Genomic DNA, 20,336 nt, shown 5'->3' on the forward strand with positions numbered 1-20,336 from the left:
GCATTTAGACACATTTCTAGTTCCTCACTATAGGTTTTATTTTTTGATTTACTTTTTTGTTTACTTTGTAGACAAGATTTTATGTAGCCTTGGCTGGCTGGAACTGATTGATAGACCAGGCTGGCCTAGAATCCAGAGATCTGTTTGCCTCTGAATTCAGAGACAGGCTGGAATTAAAGGTACGCACCACCACACCCAGTCACATACTTTTGGTTTTAAGCCAAGAGAGTATATAACTGCATCTAAGTTTCAGACCAGTATTCCTAAAGGAGGATAAACTTATGAAAAACGTCATTTGAGAAGTAAAGTAATGGCGATTTACTGAAGTAGAGAAGTGACTGTGGAATTGGAAGGAGAGAGACTAATGACATGATTAAGACACAGAGTGAACTGCAATTTATAACTTACAAGATGTTAGGGGAGAGGGAAAAAGAGTGATTGAAGACTTTGCCAAATGACACAGAGAGAGTGAGTAACAGCACAGGTTTATTTAATGGCATGCCTTCAGTATCTATTAACAAGGCCATCAATGTATAAAGATATAGTTCTTGTCCATTAGTTTACAACTTAAAACCTAAGTATGTGACCTCTTCATCTTGGTTTCTTGAATCCTTATTAACCTTTGTCTCCTTTCAACTATTTGAACTGCCTTTCCCCTTTCAAAGATATTTACATGAATGATGCATTTTCCACCAACCTGCTCCAAACTACTGTGCGACCTGAAGTAGGTATTGAACTTTCAATTATAACAACAACAACACTGTAGGCTTTTGTCTGATTAGAGATCCCATATCAAAATGAACAATCCTTTTATTCTTTTAAAATTCCCATTTTAGGTGTGGTGGGGTATGCCTTTAATCCCAGCACACAAGAGTCAAAGGCAGATGGTTTCAGTGAGTTCTAGGACAGCCAGGGTTACACTGTGAGATCCTATCTCAAAACAGCAAAGCAAAGCAAAACAAAACACTTCCCATCTTTATACTGGAACCAAGTTAGAGAAACAGAGCTTGGAACTTAAAAACAGTAATCACAACAAAATTAGAAGATTTATGATTAAAAAAAAAACAAAGCAAAACTCCTTGTTCCAAAACATTAGGGATTTGAAATTCAGCAAGTAAAACATCCATTTCTGTCAGTTATCCTCTCAGAGGAATCTATCTCCCACAGTCTATCATTCAGATGACACACAACTGCTCAAAATTTTTGTTTATGTTCTTTTCTTTCATAAATCCCAGGTACAATTATTTATCAGTTTTCAAATTTATAACGCATAGCTTTAAAGCAAGTGACACAAAGACAATGGTCATGGTAAGAAATCAACAAACGGGCTGGAGAGGTGGTTCAGGGGTAAAAGTACATAATGCTCTTGCAGGGAAGCTGGGATTAAGTTCCCGGCACCCCATGGTGGCTCAAAATGCTCTGCAACTCCAGCCCCAGTGGCTCTGACACCCTCTTCTGGTCTCCAAGGGCACCAGGCACACATGTGGTGGACATACATATATGCAGGTAACACACTTATAAATGTAAAATAAAAATAAATAATCTTAAAAAAGTCAACAAACAGAAGCAGGAGATCAATAGTACAACTATGATTAAAAAACTGTCAGAAAATTAAAAACATAGTAGGCTATAAACACTTATACACATACAATAAAATTTAAAAACAAATGGTTCTGGGATAGCACATTAATCATAGAAATAGCTGGGCAGTGATGGCGCACGCCTTTAATCCCAGCATATGGGAGGCAGAGGCAGGCGGATCTCTGAGGCCAGCCTGGTCTATAGAATGAGTTTCAGGACAGTCAGGGCTAAACAGAGAAACCTTGTCCTGAAAAACAAAAACAAAAACAAAACCCCCAAAATCAGACCAAACCAAAAGTAAGTCCCAGATTTGGATGTGTGTGATTAATTTCAATAAAGACAAAAACAAATATTTTTTTTGCAAATTTTATTAAAAACATATATATACTTACTTTACATGCACATGGGAAAAATGGTTGTACCATTTGCAATCTGTACCAAAATGTAAAACCAAAAATAAATCCAGTTTTATTAATATTAAACAATATAGATCTGGGGCTATGGTGATGGTTTAGAGGTTAACAACAGTTGCTGTTCTTCCAGAAGACACGAGTTTGCAGCATTCTCACAGGTCCTTACAGTTTCCTTGGACTTCTGCACACATATGGCACACATTCTCTCTGTCTCTCTCACAACATTTACTCTAATAAATATTTAAATAAAAACATAGTTTTTAATGAAAACAAAAAAATCACTAGGAAAAAATTTAAGGCAAAAAGAGACATTCATCAAGTAGTTTCCAAACTGGGGTGATAGAGCCATCGGCATAAACTGCTAGTGTGATCCAAATGAACAAAGAAGACTTGGCTTATTTAAAGTTCCTGGCCAAGTATTGCTACTGTATTTAAAGTTTAAGGCTGGGTGTGGTGGTGTACACCTTGTTGTAGTTTGAATGTAATTGGCCCCCATAAGCTCATAGGGAGTGGTACTATTAGGAGGCGTGGCTTTGTGTGGAGTGGGTATGGACTTGGTGGAGGATGTGTGTCACTGTGGAAACAGGCTTTGAGGTTTCATATAGGCTCAACCAATGCCCAGTGAGACAGACCACTTTCTGCTGCCTATGAGTCAAGATGTAAGAACTCTCAGCATTTTTTCTAGCACCATGTCTGCCTGCAGGCTGCCTTGCTTTCCTCCATGACTATGATGGACTAAACCTTTGAACTGTAAGTGAGTCACCACAATCAAATGTCTTCCTTTCTAGGAGTTGTCATGGTCATGGTGTCTCTTCACAACAACAGGAACCCTAAGCACTGTAACCCCAGTACTCAGGAGGCAGAGACAGGAGGATCTCTGTGAGTTCCACTCCAGCCTGGTCTACATAGGCCATATAGAGCTAGAGGGAGACCCTCTCTCAAAAGGGAACCATCAACCAAACAAACAAAACAAAATGCACTTTACTGTAGGTCATGTAGCTCATTGGTTAGGTTTGTTTATCTGGGCAGCTGAAATAGGAGTATGACTAGGCATGGGATCCCAAAAGTTCAGCTTGCTATTTCTCCATGAAAATAGTACACATGTGACACCAATCCACCCTTCCACCAGCAAACTGTTACCAGACTCTTCTTGGAGCCGGCTGCCAGTGAGGGCATCGAGTCACCTGTTAGACCTCGAAAATCTCTTAGGTTAATTGAATTTTGGTTTCCTGTTGGAATGAGTCCAGAGTCTTAGAGGTTTTAACATTGTCCCGAGTCTGGTGATAGTCTCTTGTAGTGTCTGTTAAAACAGGTTATGGTGCTCTTACAAAGAAGTCAAATGTCATTACTAATAGGAGGAGGATCATTGAAAGTGGTAGGGCAGAATTTAAGAGGAAACCAGTGCTATATAAGGCACCTTTAGAGATTTATCCAATTTTAAGAACTGGAAAGTTTCCAATTCTATCTTCCTCAGAGTATCCAGGTACAAGCTGAGGTACTTAAAATAGTTCCAACACTGCCCCATGTAGCAAGGATTATTATTTAGGAATATGCGAGCACAGTAGTCCATGGGCAGTGGAACTGTTGACTGTGTTAACAGCACAGGAGGAGACAGTGCGAAGACTCTGGGTAAAAGCACTTTCCAAATAAGGCTAAATTCAATTCCCAGAATAGACTCTTTAGAGTTGTCCTCTGATCTTCATGTGTATGTTGTTGTATTCATGTATAACACAATTCAATAATAAGAAAAATTAAAATCCCAGAATAGGAAGTTTCCAACTCTGTATTCATTCTAGGTGGTTCCAATTCCTAGCAAAGATCCTAGTATTCTTCCATGTTTAGTCCAACCACCAGGTTAATTCCTCCTAGTAAATCATACCCTTAGGAATGTCCATAGCTATTATCCTTATAATGAAGGGTTGGCATCAGGGTAATTGCCTCTAAAATAATTTTGAAAAGCCTCTCTCTACACTGTGTTATTTGTGCTGGGGATAAGTCTATTTGTAAGATGGCAAAAGGGATAGCCAGATATCCAAGAGGTTGGTATGTCTAATCTCTAACTGCCAAGACCTGTTCTTATAGTACAAATGAAAATACACCCAGCAGGGGGCACAAATGAGCCATGACATGTGCAAGTTTAAGATCACTTTCAGTGGAGAGGGAGGTAAGAAGAAAGGAACACCAAGTCAGTGAGAAAGTAACCCAGGTAATACTTCATTTGGCTTGTGGCTTGTGATGGGAGGAGGTAGATTTTCTAGCTGACCAGTCAAGTGAGACGGTTCTTGTTGATAACAATGGAGTTTAGCTTTATAAGTAGCTTTTTTCCAGATCAGCTCAAAATACAAAGTTAAATCTAGAGGCAGGAAAAAAGTTAAGGAAGAAACTTCATAGATCTTATTAAGCATATTTATTCCTGAACATGACATGACACTGTAGAACAGGCTTTGGTGAAGTTGCAGACAACAGAGAGTTATTAGGTTACTCCTAACTAAGGCTTCAGTGGAGGTGTGATGGCGTATCTACTACCTCATTAAGTTCACAGGCAAGATCTGGGAGGTAGATGATGGTGATCTGTGCAGGGCAGCAGGGATGGCTAGGATAGTCAGAGCAATAACAAAAATCACGATTAGATTTCAATGGCAGAGAAGCTGAGTGGGGAAGATGTAAGAATCAGGGAGATGCAAGAGCAGCGGTTCTCAACCGCTGGGATCCTTTACTTCAGTTCCTCATGTTGTGATGGCCCTACCATAAAGTTATTGTTACTACTTCAAAACTGTGTTTTGCTATTGTTATGAATTGTGTGAACCTGATAAGCAGGATAACTGATACGCGACCCCAAAGGGTTGCAATCCACAGGTTGAGAACCGACATGCTAGAGGTTTATGATTTCCTCTCATGGTGGATCAAACTAGTAGTGAGGACCTTTAGAGGACAGTGCTAGCAAGAGGATTAAAGAACTGGAATGGATGCCAGCCAATGTAATAAAGAGACATTGGTGTTATAGGACTATGAAGGAAGAAATAATATTTGACAGGAAGTAGCATAAAGAAAACCCACAAGTTTTCTGCTAGATGCAAATTCATTTTGAAGTTACACTATTCTTATGCTGGTTCCTGGGAGAAGCTGTTTTTTCAGATGTCATTTTATTTCTTTTGGAATGTAGGCTTTCTTTTTAACTTGATTTTGGTACTAGTGGCAGGAGTTGAGGTCTATTTGCTGAGAATAAAAGGGTCAGTAGACCTTTGTAAATGGTACTATTATGGTAGAAGTCCACCCAAGTCCATCCCTATCTCTCTCCAAACCTTGATGCATCTCAGAAAGCCCACAAAGTGATGACCCCTCCCCCAGAGATGCTCAAGACCACTCCCATAGGGTATTTAAACTGACTTGTGATTTTCCAGTCCCTCTTTCCCATCTCCTCTCTGGGGGCGGGGGCTGGAGCATTGTATCCATTAAACATGGAGCATTGTATCCATTAAACATTGTATCCATTAAACATGGCTTTTTCTAATTCAGTTTGATTTGGTCTGATTTGGATTGCTGCATCGGTGGAGACTTATCAGGGTACAGAAACTTTTCAGGCACAACCCTAGAAAATGAACCCCTATGCTTATATCCTTTAATTTAGTTTTATGCAGGTTGAAAACAAAGCTCCCATTGAAGGAAAGATATATGTTAGTTAATAGTACCTGAAGGAGTCCCTTCGGTGGAACTAGAAGGAACCTGAGCTAGTAACGTTTCTAACGCTTCAGGATCTAAAAGTGAGTTTTGTATACTGGGGGCATGCAGTTGAAGGATGCTTTAACAAAGGTAGTAGTACACCACAGGATGTTAAGCAACCATTTGCTGTAATGCACATTTCCTCTACCAAGCACAGGTTGGTGAAGTACTTTGTCTAACACTTAGATGCAAATACATTGGGCAGTCAGCAATGATCTCAAAAAGATTAAAAATGTCTTCCTGTAGGAGTAGAGGGGTGAGGGGAACTAAGGGAAGGACCTTTGGCAATGTCAGATTAATTATCTCACATTCTTACCAACTAGGTGTTTACTTCTCCTTTGTTATGTGCAATGTATCTAGACAACTAGCGATATTAAGTACAATGGAGATACTGATAGGCTGATTTCACAATTTGAATAATTTTTCATCACTACAAAGTTCCTAGAGGATCCTTCTGGTGAATAATATTTTCCATGGTTCTAGACTAGTGGTAAGGGAAATTTCAATTCAAGATGAAAACATGCCAACAATCATCAACACATATTAGTATCCTGTGAAGTGTTAAGGTGAATATACCTTGTCAGACTTCAAATGGACCATCAGACAGTTGGAGATGACCCTGGAAGCAGGATTTGGCTTTCTAGGGTTGTACCAGGGACATATTTACAGAGTCAATATATATGATAAACAGTGAAGAGTGACGGCTTCCACTGATACTGCTTTTCCTATTTGGCCACTTTGCTGATATTCTAGGAAGTGAAGATACAAAGAATAAAGGTTAATTGTGCAGGCTGGGATGTCAATTCAGACATACCCAAAGATGTCTCTTAAATACAATGATGCTCCTGTGCATCCCCTCCCACAGCCATTTCCCACTCATGGCCATGCAGAAAATAGCTTGATGCTTTATTAGCTGGTGGCAGACACCTAAGGTTGAGGAGGGCACAGGGCAGCTTACAGGGGTAGGACATTAATATGCTTGTTTCTTGAAAGACAGACATTTAAAGTTCATGGACTTTATTTTGTTTGAACTCTTAAGTAACAATTTTCTATGCTTCCAGAGCATTCCCAGCATATATATGTGACTCTCCAAATGTACCTACTATCTGTATAAAGGTTGCTATAGTCAGTGAAGGCAGCACTAGCCTTAGAAGAGGGTCTGGATTCTATAATCTAGTGAAAGGAAACTACAGCAAATCTGGTCGGATAGTGACTACTGGATCATCTGAGATAAAATCTTTTTACAAACTGATTGTTGTAGTATGAACTCCACAAAGCAGTTTCTTGTTCATCTAGTAAGGGAGAAGTTGATTAGTCAGGGCAAAAAAGTCAGGAGGGACACCGCAGTCTGGGAGAGGAAGCAGAAGAGCAGCACCCAACACATTCTAACAAGTGATGGGGAGGAAGAAAAGACTTCATAGGTGGGCTGTTAGCAGAGGTACTGGGCATAGGGAGAGCTCCAAAGAGCTCCAACAGAGGGAGGGGCGCAGATGAAAGGAGATCCTGTTCAGCGAGGCAGTACCTCATACAAACAGGAACACAGTCTTTGGGCCAGTAGATTTAGCTGCTGTCTGTGCTGACCCCAATGTTCTGTTTACCTTCCTAGATCTGAGGTAGGACTTTTAGTGCCTTCCTGGCCCATATGTAAGAAGGTGGAAAGGAGAGTGTAACTGGGTGTCACAAAGTGGGGGTTAAGGTCAGTTGCCTCCTCATCTCCTTGAAGAACTATTTTCCATTGTAGAACCATTGAATATGGTAAGGACAGGAATTTTTCAGTCAATTGTACAGAGATTAGAACAACAAAGAAAAGTTTAGTGGTCAGTTCTGGAAGTAACTAGCAAGTTCTAAAAATCCCAAGTTGTCTTTTAGTGCAGGAAAGAGAAGCTAAATGTCTTGAGAGTCATAAAGATAAGATTCAAATCTTTATGCATCAAGAGTTAATTCCCAAATCTGATAGAGGTTTGACAGAATTATACTTTTTGGAGGACAGGCTATGGCAGAAGAGGAGGCTTTCAGTACAGAAGTTTTGCGATGAGGCATGAAAAGACAAATTATTCTAATATTGAAGAATATTAGAACATTAGCTATGACTGCCTGAATTATCTGAAAGAATGAGGCGGGGCTTTCAGTACACTTTCCCAGGTAGACTGCGGACCCTTTCACGTTAGAGAGGCACTGGCTAGGAGGATGTGCTGAAAAAAGCACCACAGAAGCCGCTGGCTTCTCTGGGAACACTGGACAACAAAGCTCGGAGGCCAGCAATCACTGGCTGTTAAGGAAGAGCTACCAGACCTTGAAGAAATCTCCATCCCTTTCCACTAGGCTAGTGGACAGGTAGGATAAAAATACTGCAAGAGCAGATAGAGGGAACACATTGCTTATTTGTGAAATCATCTGAGTTGTCTGCCATCAAGAGACTTTTGCTCAACACTGGGGAAAAATTTGTTAGGATTCACCTGGATTTTACTGGAGATGCTGAATGAATATGACCAGCATCAGTACTGGAATGAGTCCAGAGGTTCTTGGGCAATATACTGGAATGTAGGTAGGTGTGGCAGTATTAGAACATGGCTTTTCGGTGGGATTAATTTTATTACTGTTTCTCCTCTGAGAAGAAAGACCCTGATTCTGTGTTCATAAAATTTCTCCTTAAGAAGTGTTCTAAAATCAACATATTGACTTTCCAGGAGAGACTTGGAAACTGTCAACAGATTGCATAACAATCTCAACCATCTTAAGGAATTTGAAACTCTGGGGACGAGACATGGGTGTCAAGGTTAATGAGCAACAGCATATCCCAAGTGTTGTGCTTTAAAAGAGGATGGCCCTCACAGGTATCCGAATGCTTGGTTTCCAGTTGGTGGTCTGTTTAGGAAGTGTGACTTTATTACAGAGTTACATCACTGGAGGTGGGCTGTGAGGTTTCAAAACCCATACCAGGCCCAGTCTTTCTCCCTTGCCTGGAGTTGTGGATTAAAGTATACTGCTCTAACACCATGCTTGCTATCTGCCACAACACTCCCTACCACAGGCTAACCATCTGAAACTGTTGAGGAGGTCTTTGATTAAATCTTCCTTCTATAAGGTACCTTGGTCATTATGTTTTTTCACATAAGGAGAACAGTCACTAAAACACTATGTCGAACAGTGATTTGATTAGCTGCTCTAGTCAGGTTTTTTGTGACCATGACAAATACTCGAGAAACAAAGTAAGATTTATTCTGGCTCATGGTTTCAATGAATTTAGACCCCAGGCAGACGGCTCCATTGCTTTTGGACTGAGGGTGCATGTAAAGGCAGAGAGGGTGTGGTAGAGTAGAATTGCTCACCTCATAGCAGCCAGGAAGGAGATAGGGCAGAGGAAGGGGCTAAGACAAATATATCCCTCAAAGGCAAAGCCCAGTGGCCTCCTTCCTCCAATAAGGCACAAGACACTATTTTCTTAATAGCCTATTCAGAATAAACACAGCAAATAATTCACTCATTGATAAAGTTACACTTTTATGGTTCAATTACTTCTCAATAGTGCCATAAGTGTTCTGTGTATAGGAGTATACTTAATTTTTGTGTGTATATACGCATGTGTAAACCAGAGAGGTTGATGTCAGGTGTCTTTCTTTTTTTTTTTTTTTTTTGGTTTTTACGAGACAGGGTTTCTCTGTATTGTTTTGGAGGTTGTCGGTCCAGCCTGGCCTCGAACTCACAGAGATCCGCCTGCCTCTGCCTCCCGAGTGCTGGGATTAAAGGCGTGTGCCACCACCACCTGGCTCAGGTGTCTTTCTTAATCACTACTACTACACACACATACACATGTGTATCTACATACATGCATACATATATATGCATGACTATATATATAGTTATTTTTACACCCCTATCACTCCCGCACACACTCATATACATTCTATTGCTGAAACTCTCAATAAGCCTCCTACTTCGACGTCTTCTACTTTTTTGACCCACTGAGGTTAATTACTGTTTGAAAAAGTATGAGTATGGGTTATTGTGTTAAACTGCCTTCTAAATACATTTACACCCATAGCTTAGTGCTGCTCTCAGCCTTTATCAGAGAAGCTTAATTCTGAAGCGAGTGGTCATGAATGCAGCAACTCATTACACAGTGGTTCACAACGGGTCAAATTGTGGGAATGAGCAACTGTGGACTGTTTGCATCTAAACAGGACATCTACAACACCCTCTCTAAGGCTCAGGAAACATCATAGAAAAGGGGGTGCAAAGAATATCAGAGCCCGAGGTTAGGAAGGAGTACTGTGAAACAGAATCTTCTGGACATGCCATGGCCACTGTACTCATGAACTCACCACAGCTGTGGTCACCTACACAAGACTGGACCCATAACCACTTCATGGTTATGGGGGAATGATTTACGAGGACCCACCTCTTACTGAGGGACTGGGAGCTGAGGGAGGGAGCAACATTTGCTTTTGTGGCATAGCCTTTCAGTAGATAAGTTGTCTATCTTACTTTTTGAGAAAAGTTTCTCAATGAATCTTGAGCTGATCAATTTGATTAGACTGGCTGGCCAGCAAGCCCCAGGGATCCTACTGTCGCTGCCTTTCCAGTGCCAGGATTATAGGTATACTCCATAGTACCTTATACTGCAAGCATAGTACTCACTGAGCCACCAGTCTCTGGGTTTATATATAACTACAGCACTAGTTCATCTTCAATTTTAATACTGAATTTGCCTACTTGGTTGGTTTTAAACAAGAATAATGGCCATGGAACATGTCTAGTTTTGCTTGAAGTTAGGAGTGAAGTAGCTTTGTTAGGGTTTAACTGATTGTATTTGAAGCGATTTATAGAACCTAAAAAGAAAATCAAAACCAAGACTTTCAACTAAGATGTGGAAACCATTGGTAGTTTTAAACTGGAGATTCCCTAATTTGATTTGTTTTCTCCTAGAAAAGGTTTGAGTAGTTTTGTGTTTCTTATCATTTTTAACAGAGTTTTGGTTGGCTAAGAGGATGTTTCATAGGGATGCTGTGCTGCTCTGTTGAAATCCTGTGGTTTGACCAGGGTGTTGAAGGCTTTTCAATCTAGCCAAAGACTTAGTTAAAAGTATAGTCTTCTGCACAACTCCGTAACTTCTAAGTTTTGACAAAAAGTGTGTTCTAATATATTAAACTGCTGGAGTGTTTGTGTGTGTGTTATCAAATCCCAGGTGCTCAGCTAGCTTAAAATCTTCAAGAGACTTTGATATTAGGCAACTAGCTTCCATTCCTGATCCTGTCCATTTCCCAAAAACATGAGGTGATAAAATGTATTTCAAATTCAGGACAATCAGTTTGGAGGACTAGGACATTTTTGAGAAATGCTGAGCATCCCAGTTAGTAAAAAGAGTGCCAGCAATATAATTCTAGTTCTAGTTATTTGCATTTTAAAGGGTGCAATAAAAAAAAGGCTTAATGACTGGACAAAGGAGTAGGGAATTTAGGGGAGGAAAACAAAGGGAAGCCTGGAGAATGGAGGGTTGTGTGAAGGGGGGAGTGGACAGCAGAATAGGAAATGTAGATGTCTGACAAGTAGAAACAATGGTGGTTATACTTGCTGTAGTAACTAACACTGATGGTTTAAACTTTGTTGGGGTTAGTTTGTTAAACTTGTTGAGTTTTGGTTTAAAATTATTCTCTCTGAGACAACCAACAGTGGAATCTTACACTTGTTTATAAGCTTTGAAACACTAGTTAAAAAATGCTTCCCAATGCTTTAGCCAAGTTTCCTCCCTATTTTGGAGACAGTTTTGTGTGTGTGTGTGTGTGTGTGTGTGTGTGTGTGTGTGTGTGTGTGTGTGTGTGTGTGTGTGTGTGTAGCCCTCACTGTCCCAAAACTCACTCTGGACCAGGCTGACCTCAAATTCACAGAAATCTGCCTGCCTCTGCCTCCCGGGTGCTGGGATTAAAGGTGTGTGTCACCACTGCCTAGTTAAGTTTGGTATTTTATCTGTTTTAACTGGGCATGCAATAGATAAATTTTAGCTCACTGTGGGTTTTATAGGTCCAGAGACCTAATCAACCACTTTTTTGGATATAACTTTTAGTCATGAAAAAAGCTAGAGTGGCAGAAGGTGATTGATTAGCAGAGATTAAACGCTGGCTTACCCCTTTTGTGTGTACCTCATGGAGTCTCTTTTCATGCAACTCAAGACCTCTACAGGAATCAGAGGGGGTACGAAACAAAAGAGACTTACCCAGTGTGCCTGGTACAGCCAAGGAGACAACTGAATGCAAGTGGCTTCTGTTGTGTATGTGTTGGTCCAGAATACTGTATGAAAACTGGAAGAGCCCCTTGGATCTCAATTCTGATACCACTGAATGTAAATACAATTTTGTTAGGAAAGATTTTAATCCTATAAGGAGGTTGTATTTCAATATTTTGCAAACGGAGGAAACAACAGCCTTTGGTGCAAAATTAAGAAAAAAGAGAGAGCTGGGAGGTAAGACAAAGCTTTGGCTCTAGTCCTACGAAGACTGGCATTGTGAGGAGAGTGCGAGGCTTCACTGGCTGACATTTCAACTTGTTTTCAGTCACAGCTAACTGGTTAGTCCTGGTAAGCAAAGGTGAGACGCATTTCAGGGGTTATTTATCTTTTTAAAAATTATTTAATGTGTGAGTGTTTTGCCTTCATGCATGTATATGTTCCCATGTGTGCTTGGCATCCTCATCAGAGTCCCTGGAACTAGAGTTATAGATGTTTGTGAGCTACCATATGGGTGCTGGGAACTGACCCCAAGTACCCTGAGAGAACAAGTGCTTTTAACCACTGAGCCATCTCTCCAGCCCTGGAGTTATTTTTCTTGACAGTTGAAATAGGAACAGATTCAGTCAAGGACCAAAAAATTCAGTTTGTGGTTCTTCTAAGATAGAATAAAAATGAGCACCCTATACTTGCCAGCAAATGGCTACCAGACTCACTTTGAATTTAAGACCAGTTAGTCTACTAACTAGAATAATTGGGAGTCTTCTAGAATAATTAACTTTTTAGTAAGCTCACCCAAGTTTTGCTAAGGCATTAGAAAGAAAATGTTCACACCTGCCACTGGATTGTAAAGTAGAACAATTTTTTTGATTTATATATGGTAATGTACTCTGATTTAAAAAATATGCAGGTCCTACCTTGCTATTCTATTTCAGGTTTGAGAAAGGAATTAGACAGTATTTTTCAAAGTTCATTTCACACCAATCACCTTCAGGATTATCAGATCAGATGGTGGGTGAATGAGGGTTACTTTTAGCTATCTAGAACAGGATTCAAGAATCTGTATCTTTTTAAAAGTCATTTATTATTTATTTGTTTATTATGTGTATACAGTGTTCTGACTGCACGTGTCCTGCAGGCCAGAAGAGGGCACCAGATCTCAGATCATTATCTATCTATCTATCTATCTATCTATCTATCTATCTATCTATCTATCTATCATGTGTATACCATGTTCTGCCTGCACGTGTCCTGCAGGCCAGAAGAGGGCACCAGATCTCATTACATGTGGTTGTGAGCTACCATGTGGTTGCTGGGAATTGAACTGACTGGAAGACCAGTCAGTGCTCTTCCACTGAGCCATCTCTCCAGCCCAAGAACCAGTATCTTTAACTGCTTTTTATTCTTTGATACTGACAGAGACATGTTTGGGCAGGGGGTGGACTGATCAGTTCTTGTAATGTTGATCAGGTGAACTGCTTTACTGTTTTCTTAAGGCCTTACAAATGTTTCTCATTGTTTCTGACTATCCACACTTGTTATCTTTTTGCACCTAGAAAATCACCTCTACAACGTCTAAAACCTCCTCCGTCTAAGAAGTTCTTCCAGATTAATTTGACAGAATCTTCATTTTCACTTCTGTGACTATTTATTCGATCTCTACCAATCTGAACTTATTACCTTTCAATTTGCGCATTCACATGTTAGCATTAGGACCAGAATATCAAAATGTACAGTTTAACCCGGGTACTATCATACTTCCGACATGAACAAACAAATTGGAGCTAACCAGTCAAAGCAAAGTGAAGGCTGTTATCAGAGAGCCAAGACTATTCTATTTTATTTAGTTAGGCTTCCTATGCCCAAAGACATCTCATGACTCAATGTGGATATTAGGTTGCCAGCCATTATAACTTTCCAAATTTACCGTGTCTGCATCATACTCAACATGCAGGAAAACATGGAATAGACTATTCCCTTTCCCTTAAACAAACAAAACCAAAACTTTCCCAGAATCTAAAATTATCTTAAAACAAAAAGTTTATTATAAATAACAAAGTAAGTTTCCTTTATATGTACATATCATTTTATATTTATATGTACCACCTATACAAAATTATGTGACCATACCTAGCCTTAAGAGAGCCTGGGAACGATTTTTATTGTGAGTAACCATGTTTTTAACTAAAATTTAGAGAACTACTAAAGAGTAAAATGGCTATTTGGTGACATTCTAAAGTTTGTGTTACAGACCTCTGTGGACTACTGTGCATACAGCAGCCAGTTGTCTTTTCAAAGTATAATTCAGATCACATAATAGCTATTTATAAAATCTTCCAAGACTCCTATTACATGTAAACTAAATCCACCAGACATAATAAACATTCTTTTGAGGTCCAGGGCAATCTGGCATCTAACCACTTCTCCTACTTACTCTCTGTAGGTTCACAGACCCCCTGCCCATTACTCCAATGACAAGTAATTCTTGTCTCAGGGTCTAACCCATGTTATATGTCTAGAACCAGTCTCTGCATGACTAATTCCTCCAATCTTCCTTATTTTGTGAGGTTTCTCCATTTTCTCTGTTTTCCTTATCTTACTCTACTGTCACTGCACTTATAATATCTGATTTTTTTCATGTGTGTATGTGTGTTTATTTAGTTTCTACTCACTAAAAATAGGAGTCATGTTTATCTGGTTCACTGACATATCTTCACTGCTTAGACTGGCCTGGCCCATAACAGCACTCCATAAAAACTAGATGAATACATGAAGTGACTAAGCAGGGATCTGATTACACACAGTACTGAAAGAGCTGTACTAATTGACAAACTCACATTTCACTTAAAAAGTAGTATGCACACTGCCTAGCTTTTTATTTGAGTATAAACCAGGGAGGATACAAAAAGAATAGACTTTGTTTTTCATTTTATTCAGATACCAGACACTACTCTTGTTTATCAACCTGGCTCAACTTATCTTTGCTGGCAATTAAACATGTCTCTTTCTAGGTATTCCTGTTGTGAGCATCTAGGCAGTAAATGTAAAGTTTGTTAAATCTAAAATAAGATGATAGAATGATGGCTTTTTATTTGATCAACTATATTCAAAGCACAAAAACTGCCCAAACTTAAATCTCATATATTACTGGAGGAGAAGAAGATGGTGGGTAAACATATCACTGCAGCCTAGAGATGCTGATCTGATCCTCCTGCCAGGCACACTCATAAGAAAGGATGCAGCAGAAGTGCTTTCTCCTTCCTGCACAATGGACACAATGCTGTTAGTGAGTGCTCGGGAGAGCAGGTCTGTAGGCTACATCTTAATTAAGGGAGTCGACTTTCCACATCCAAAAAAAAAAAAAAAAAAAGCATCAAGTTTCATGTGACTAAGAATAATCAATATCTTCTAGTGTTGTAATTTCTAATATATTACTCTATACATATTTGATCAAACCAACTTTAACCAGAACAGAGCTAGGCTTTCTGATTAGTAAGTGGTACTGTGTCATTTTGTAAGAACCATGCTCACATGTTGAAAGGTGGGTGGTTTCCCACCACAATTATAGCATGCTCTCTTAATGTTGTTCTGGGTTTCGTTGTTAGAGTGCTTCTGAAGGGCTCCTGCCATTAAGGAAAGTTTAGGAATCACTGGTTAAATTACCTCGTAAGAGCCTCCTTTCTAACTCAATCTTAGCCTTAAAGCATTCCAGAAAACACATTTAAAACATCAAAAATTATTCTGAAGGAGAATGCATAGGAAGATGATAGATTATGCTGAACAGGTAGAGCCTCTAAAATTTGAAATGTTTGACAAATAGGTATGAAATTTAGAGCCATTAATTTTCTATCATATTCCCAAACGACTAAAAGCAGCTTTGATTTAAACTTGCTTTGTAATGCTCACATTCTTCCCTCTTAAGGAACACTCTGGTTTAAAATGTAAATTGGCGTCTAGTTCAAGATTTATTATAATAAAACCATTGTTTAGAAAGAAATTTCAATTGATAATTGAAACAATTTATTCCAAATTGTGTGTGTATGCATAAGTGGCGTTCAGTTTGAAGAAGGCTGTATTAAAAAGGAGCTTTATTGTGAAGGTGATAGTTCCCCCTGTATCTTTCCTGGGTGAGGTTTAAGACTAAAGAACAGAAGGTGATACTCAATTCAGACACGACTTAAATACACAGGGCTAAGGGACAGTTAAGCTCCATCGTGTCATAAACTTAACCTCAGATTGTATAGCTTTGAATAGCAATGGGTTTAACAGGGTTTTTCTGAAGCAAATGTGCAGCATTTGAGAAGAAACAATTAGTTCATAATCTCAATGGAAGATTTTCATAGGATTATAATGCCTAGCTACCATAGACAGAAGCTTGATTCAAATCTGTAATACCTGAAGTGGTTAATAACAGAAGTGAAGTAGTCACTTTCACTAATATTGGAAAGGCTCAAACAACCTAACAGAATAACTCTTGTTTGAACTGCTGAAAAATAAAAAGAATGGTGGCATCTTTAAAAAGTAAAATTAGGGGCTGGCAAGATGTCTCAGTTGGTAAAAGCACTTGCTGCTAAGTCTGACAATCTTAGTTCAATCCCCAAGGCCAACCTCCCACAGGTTCTGATTTCCACATCCATGCTGTCCTATGTGCATGCACACACACTCTCTCTCACACACACTCACATGTTACTGTAATTTAACAGATCATAACTTCACATTCGTTTCTGATATTTAACGGGAAACTGATCATCATATTGCAAAACAAGGATTTTAGAAAATAGCAACCATATTTATACAAGTGTTAAATAGTCACTTCCGAGAAAAACCTCTTGGTGTGGATAAAATCTGAGACACTTAAGGGATGCTTTTTCATGCCTTGGAGCACAAGTAAAGAGCAGCACTGGAAAAGTATAGTTGTCTTAAAGTACATTTTTAATAATATTATTTTATGTAGGAAATACATGCATTTGATTTAAAAAGCAATTCAATATATGCATTAAAATTCAAGCCATCCCTTTTTCTTTCAGCCTCCAGGCTGCTTTCTCAGGTTCAAATTTTGTTAACATATTTTTTTTTAGTCTTTCCAAACCAAAGTCTAATGCTTACAAAGCATAGTATAGAAGAATTAAAAATAACTTGCTTTCTCTCTAATAAGCTCACAACAGCACAATTATCTCGCGCTATAAAAATACTTCTGCCATGTAAAAATAGTTCAGGTTGAATAATATTTGAAAAAAAAAAAAGGCAGCTACTACACTGTTTTCACTGGAGCTCAGCCATCATCACAGAACCTTTTCCGGATAGGCGCAATAATCCGCGGTGGCCAGAGAGGGCAGTGTGTACCCACTGAAAAGCACAGGCCAGACCGCGGCAATTCCTTGAGTACCCATGGAGATGGCCCAATCCCCTTCAGTTTCGTCCAGTTCGGAAGGTAAAGCTGTGTAACGGATCCAAGTGATTTCCTGCGGAGGATACTCAGCTGGACTTGTCACTATGATGTTGGCAACACTAGCATTACCGTGTTAGTGTTCACAATCAGAATGAAGAAAATTCCCTTAATGCAGCAGAAATCCAGTTGTGCATGTGTTTCGTTTATTATTAAAGAGTGAAACAAAAGGTTAATTTCCAGGGAAATGGCTGCATAAATCAGGGGTTATCAGTAACTAGAGAATTTTGGATTTGTTTTTTATAACCCACTAAGAATTTATGTGTTAACGCAAATATTCACTGGCTAGAAGGTTACTGGTTATCTTGGCAGTCTGAACATACACGTATTGATACATATAGCTGGGTAAGTAAATATTTAAATTCAATGGCTGTAACGTCAATTATGAAACTATGAATATTTGTCCGATTACTAAGTGTAATAGTTAAAGAACGATGAAAAGTAAAGTTCTATTGAACTTTCTGACAAAACAAAAATTTAAAATATGGTGCTAACACGGGCCAGAGAAAACACCAACATTTGTAATTGTGCAAGTATTCAGGTTCAGTGTTAAAACTACATGTCAATGTTAACACTGTCTTAACGTCTCTCTGTCTCTCTCTGTCAATATAAGAGGAGGATTTTAGAAAAAGCAGTCAGATAGTCCATTTGCAATTAAATCATTCATTAGAGGAAAAGGAAGTCAGTTAGTGAATGGCGTTGCTTTTCCCCGAGATTTATAAAAGGATCAATCCAGGACGAGTTCCGGAATAAACTTTGCCTTCAATGTAAACGATCTAGAAATATTTATCTGACTTAACACCTCGGCGAAGAGGCGGCCAAGAGGCTTTCCGAGCTTTGTGCTGTGGGCCGGCCGGCCGCTGAGGACGCGGTTTCATCCTCCGCACAAGACTGGGCAGCAGGACCCTGCGATCCCTCGCGGGAAGGCGGCGTGGGGTGTGCGGGTCGCGGGCAGGGCGGCCGCACGCAGCCCCGGAGCCCGCAGTGGTGCCGCAGCCTCCCCGGCCGCAGCAGGTGGGACCCGCCGGGGGCGCGGGCGGGCGGGCGTCGCGGGGCTTCTCGGAAGCCGCTCCACCGCGTCCGAGTTGGGGCTTTTGTGGTCTGTGCGGAATGACTTTCTGCGGTGGCGACCGGGGACCGCCGGCCTTCGCGTCACACACTTTGCGAGGCACGGCGTGGAATTCTCCGAGGCGCGAGGCAGTCGCCGGCGTCCCCCGGCCTCCGCTCCCCCTAGAGCTAGCTCGCAGCGGCGGCGGGCCGGCGGCCTGGGCCAGACAAAGGGCGCGAAGGCGGCGGCGGCGGCGGAGCGGAGCGCGGCCTGGCCCGCAGGGGGCGCCGTCCGCGCCCGCGCTTACCTTTGAGGACCGCGCAGAGCTGCTCCAGGGCCATGTTCATCAGCGTCGGCACTCCGGGAGCGCCCGAGGCGGCGGCAGCGGCGCGGCGGTCACGGCCCGGCGCGGAGGCTCCGCTCGGTCCCCATCGCCGGACGCCGCCGCCTCCCTGTAGCGGGAGCAGCGCCTCAGCCCGCCGTGCCGGGTCCCCGACGGCCGCCGCCTCCCGCCGCGCCGAGGAAAGCTGGCGGCGCCCGCTCCCGCGGCTGGATCCCTTCAACTGGCGCGCGCCGGGAGCCCCGGCTCATTTAAGCAGGGAGCGCAGCGCCGCGTGCCGGCCGCGCGGTCACTGCGCACGCGCAGCCCCGCCCGCCCGCGTGCCCCGCCCGCCACTCACCTCCCGGGCCTCGCGCGCGGCCGAGCCCTCCCTGCCGGTGGCTCCTCGAGGCCCCCGGCCCGGGGCTGTCTTTCCAGCCACTCTCTGCGGACCCCAAGCCCAGGAGCTTGAAAACGTCTGCTCAGCTTTGCTGATCTCGGTGGAGGGGAGTCCTCCGTGGGGGCCCTGGACGTGCCCGGGTGAGTTACTGATAATTTCCACAGCAGTTGTTGAACCCAAGCCAGGCTGCCAGGCACCGTGCGGCTAGGGGGATCATCGTTTCCAGTCCTCACCACAGTGGGCTGGAAGCTCTACACCAGCTAGAGAAATGAAACTTTTTGCCCTAGCTGCAACGAAGACGGGAGGCAAGACTGAATCCAGCGAGTGCCCACCCCCCCGAGGCCACCCCTAACCATGGCCAAACAGACCGACTGCTGAGCACCACTGAAAAAAAGTTCCACATGTGTTAACTGTATAGTTTGGGCATTATCAAGTTTTCCTCCAGGACTTGTGCTTTGAAATTGCCTTGGTGGCAGAGCTACCTCCATTCCATTCCAAGAGAAACCACTTGGATGTAGGCATGCTACAGTCATTATTAAACACATCACATACTTATTGCTATGAGTTATGTGCGTATATAACAATGGCTGCCGTCGGGGAGACAACTAGTATTAAGCCCTACGGTAATAGAGATGACATGTAAATGCTTATCTAGCAAATTATAGCTAAGTTACAATGTTTGGCAACTGAACAAAATATTCCAAGGGTGTCAACTTCTTTGTTGTCTTGGATGTCTCTAAGAAAGGCACAAAAGTGTGAGAGATTCACAAGTTTATAAATAAAAAGAATTAACACCAATTAACATAAAGTTGTTTAGCCCTTTGTAATGTCTTCAGTGGTTATGAAAGGTGGGTGATTTGAGGTTTCTAGGGTAATCACCTCACCTGCAGTTAAATTAAAATTGCACCCAAGAACCAGCCAATAAGGCATTTCAGAACCTTTCCCACAAGAGACATAATGATAAACGGGGACAGTAAGTACTGGGCAACAGTGGATAAAGAAACTGAGAAGACCTTTGAGCTTCTGGATCAGTAATGCATAGCTGTTGACTGAAGAAAAAAAAATCAGCCTGTGTGGTCTTACCAGAGAATGCCTTATGAAAGGGAGAAAAAAGAATGGAAAAGCTTTGGATGGCAAGAGAAGATGAGAGAGGTAGAAGAGATTGTCAGGTGTCAGGTAAGGAGCAAGT

The 20,336-nt window shown here is 41.4% G+C and overlaps 1 protein-coding gene across 3 annotated transcripts in view; it reads right to left on the reverse strand.

Moving 5' to 3' along the window:
• The window catches only part of Neto2 (neuropilin and tolloid like 2), a 73,896-nt gene extending 54,888 nt beyond the window's left edge, over positions 1–19,008 (reverse strand). The window contains exon 1 of one of the 3 annotated variants that reach the window (XM_040735395.1): positions 18,736–19,008. In XM_040735395.1, coding sequence (XP_040591329.1) covers positions 18,736–18,775 — 40 coding nt within the window. In that variant the 5' untranslated portion in view covers positions 18,776–19,008. The remainder of the gene's footprint in view (positions 1–18,735) is intronic. The other 2 variants (XM_040735393.1, XM_040735394.1) reach the window with 2 other exon arrangements.
• Between the last annotated feature and the right edge of the window lie 1,328 nt (positions 19,009–20,336).

This window comes from Mesocricetus auratus, unplaced genomic scaffold (assembly GCF_017639785.1).
Source record: "Mesocricetus auratus isolate SY011 unplaced genomic scaffold, BCM_Maur_2.0 Super-Scaffold_100045, whole genome shotgun sequence".
Taxonomy (NCBI): Eukaryota; Metazoa; Chordata; class Mammalia; order Rodentia; family Cricetidae; genus Mesocricetus; species Mesocricetus auratus.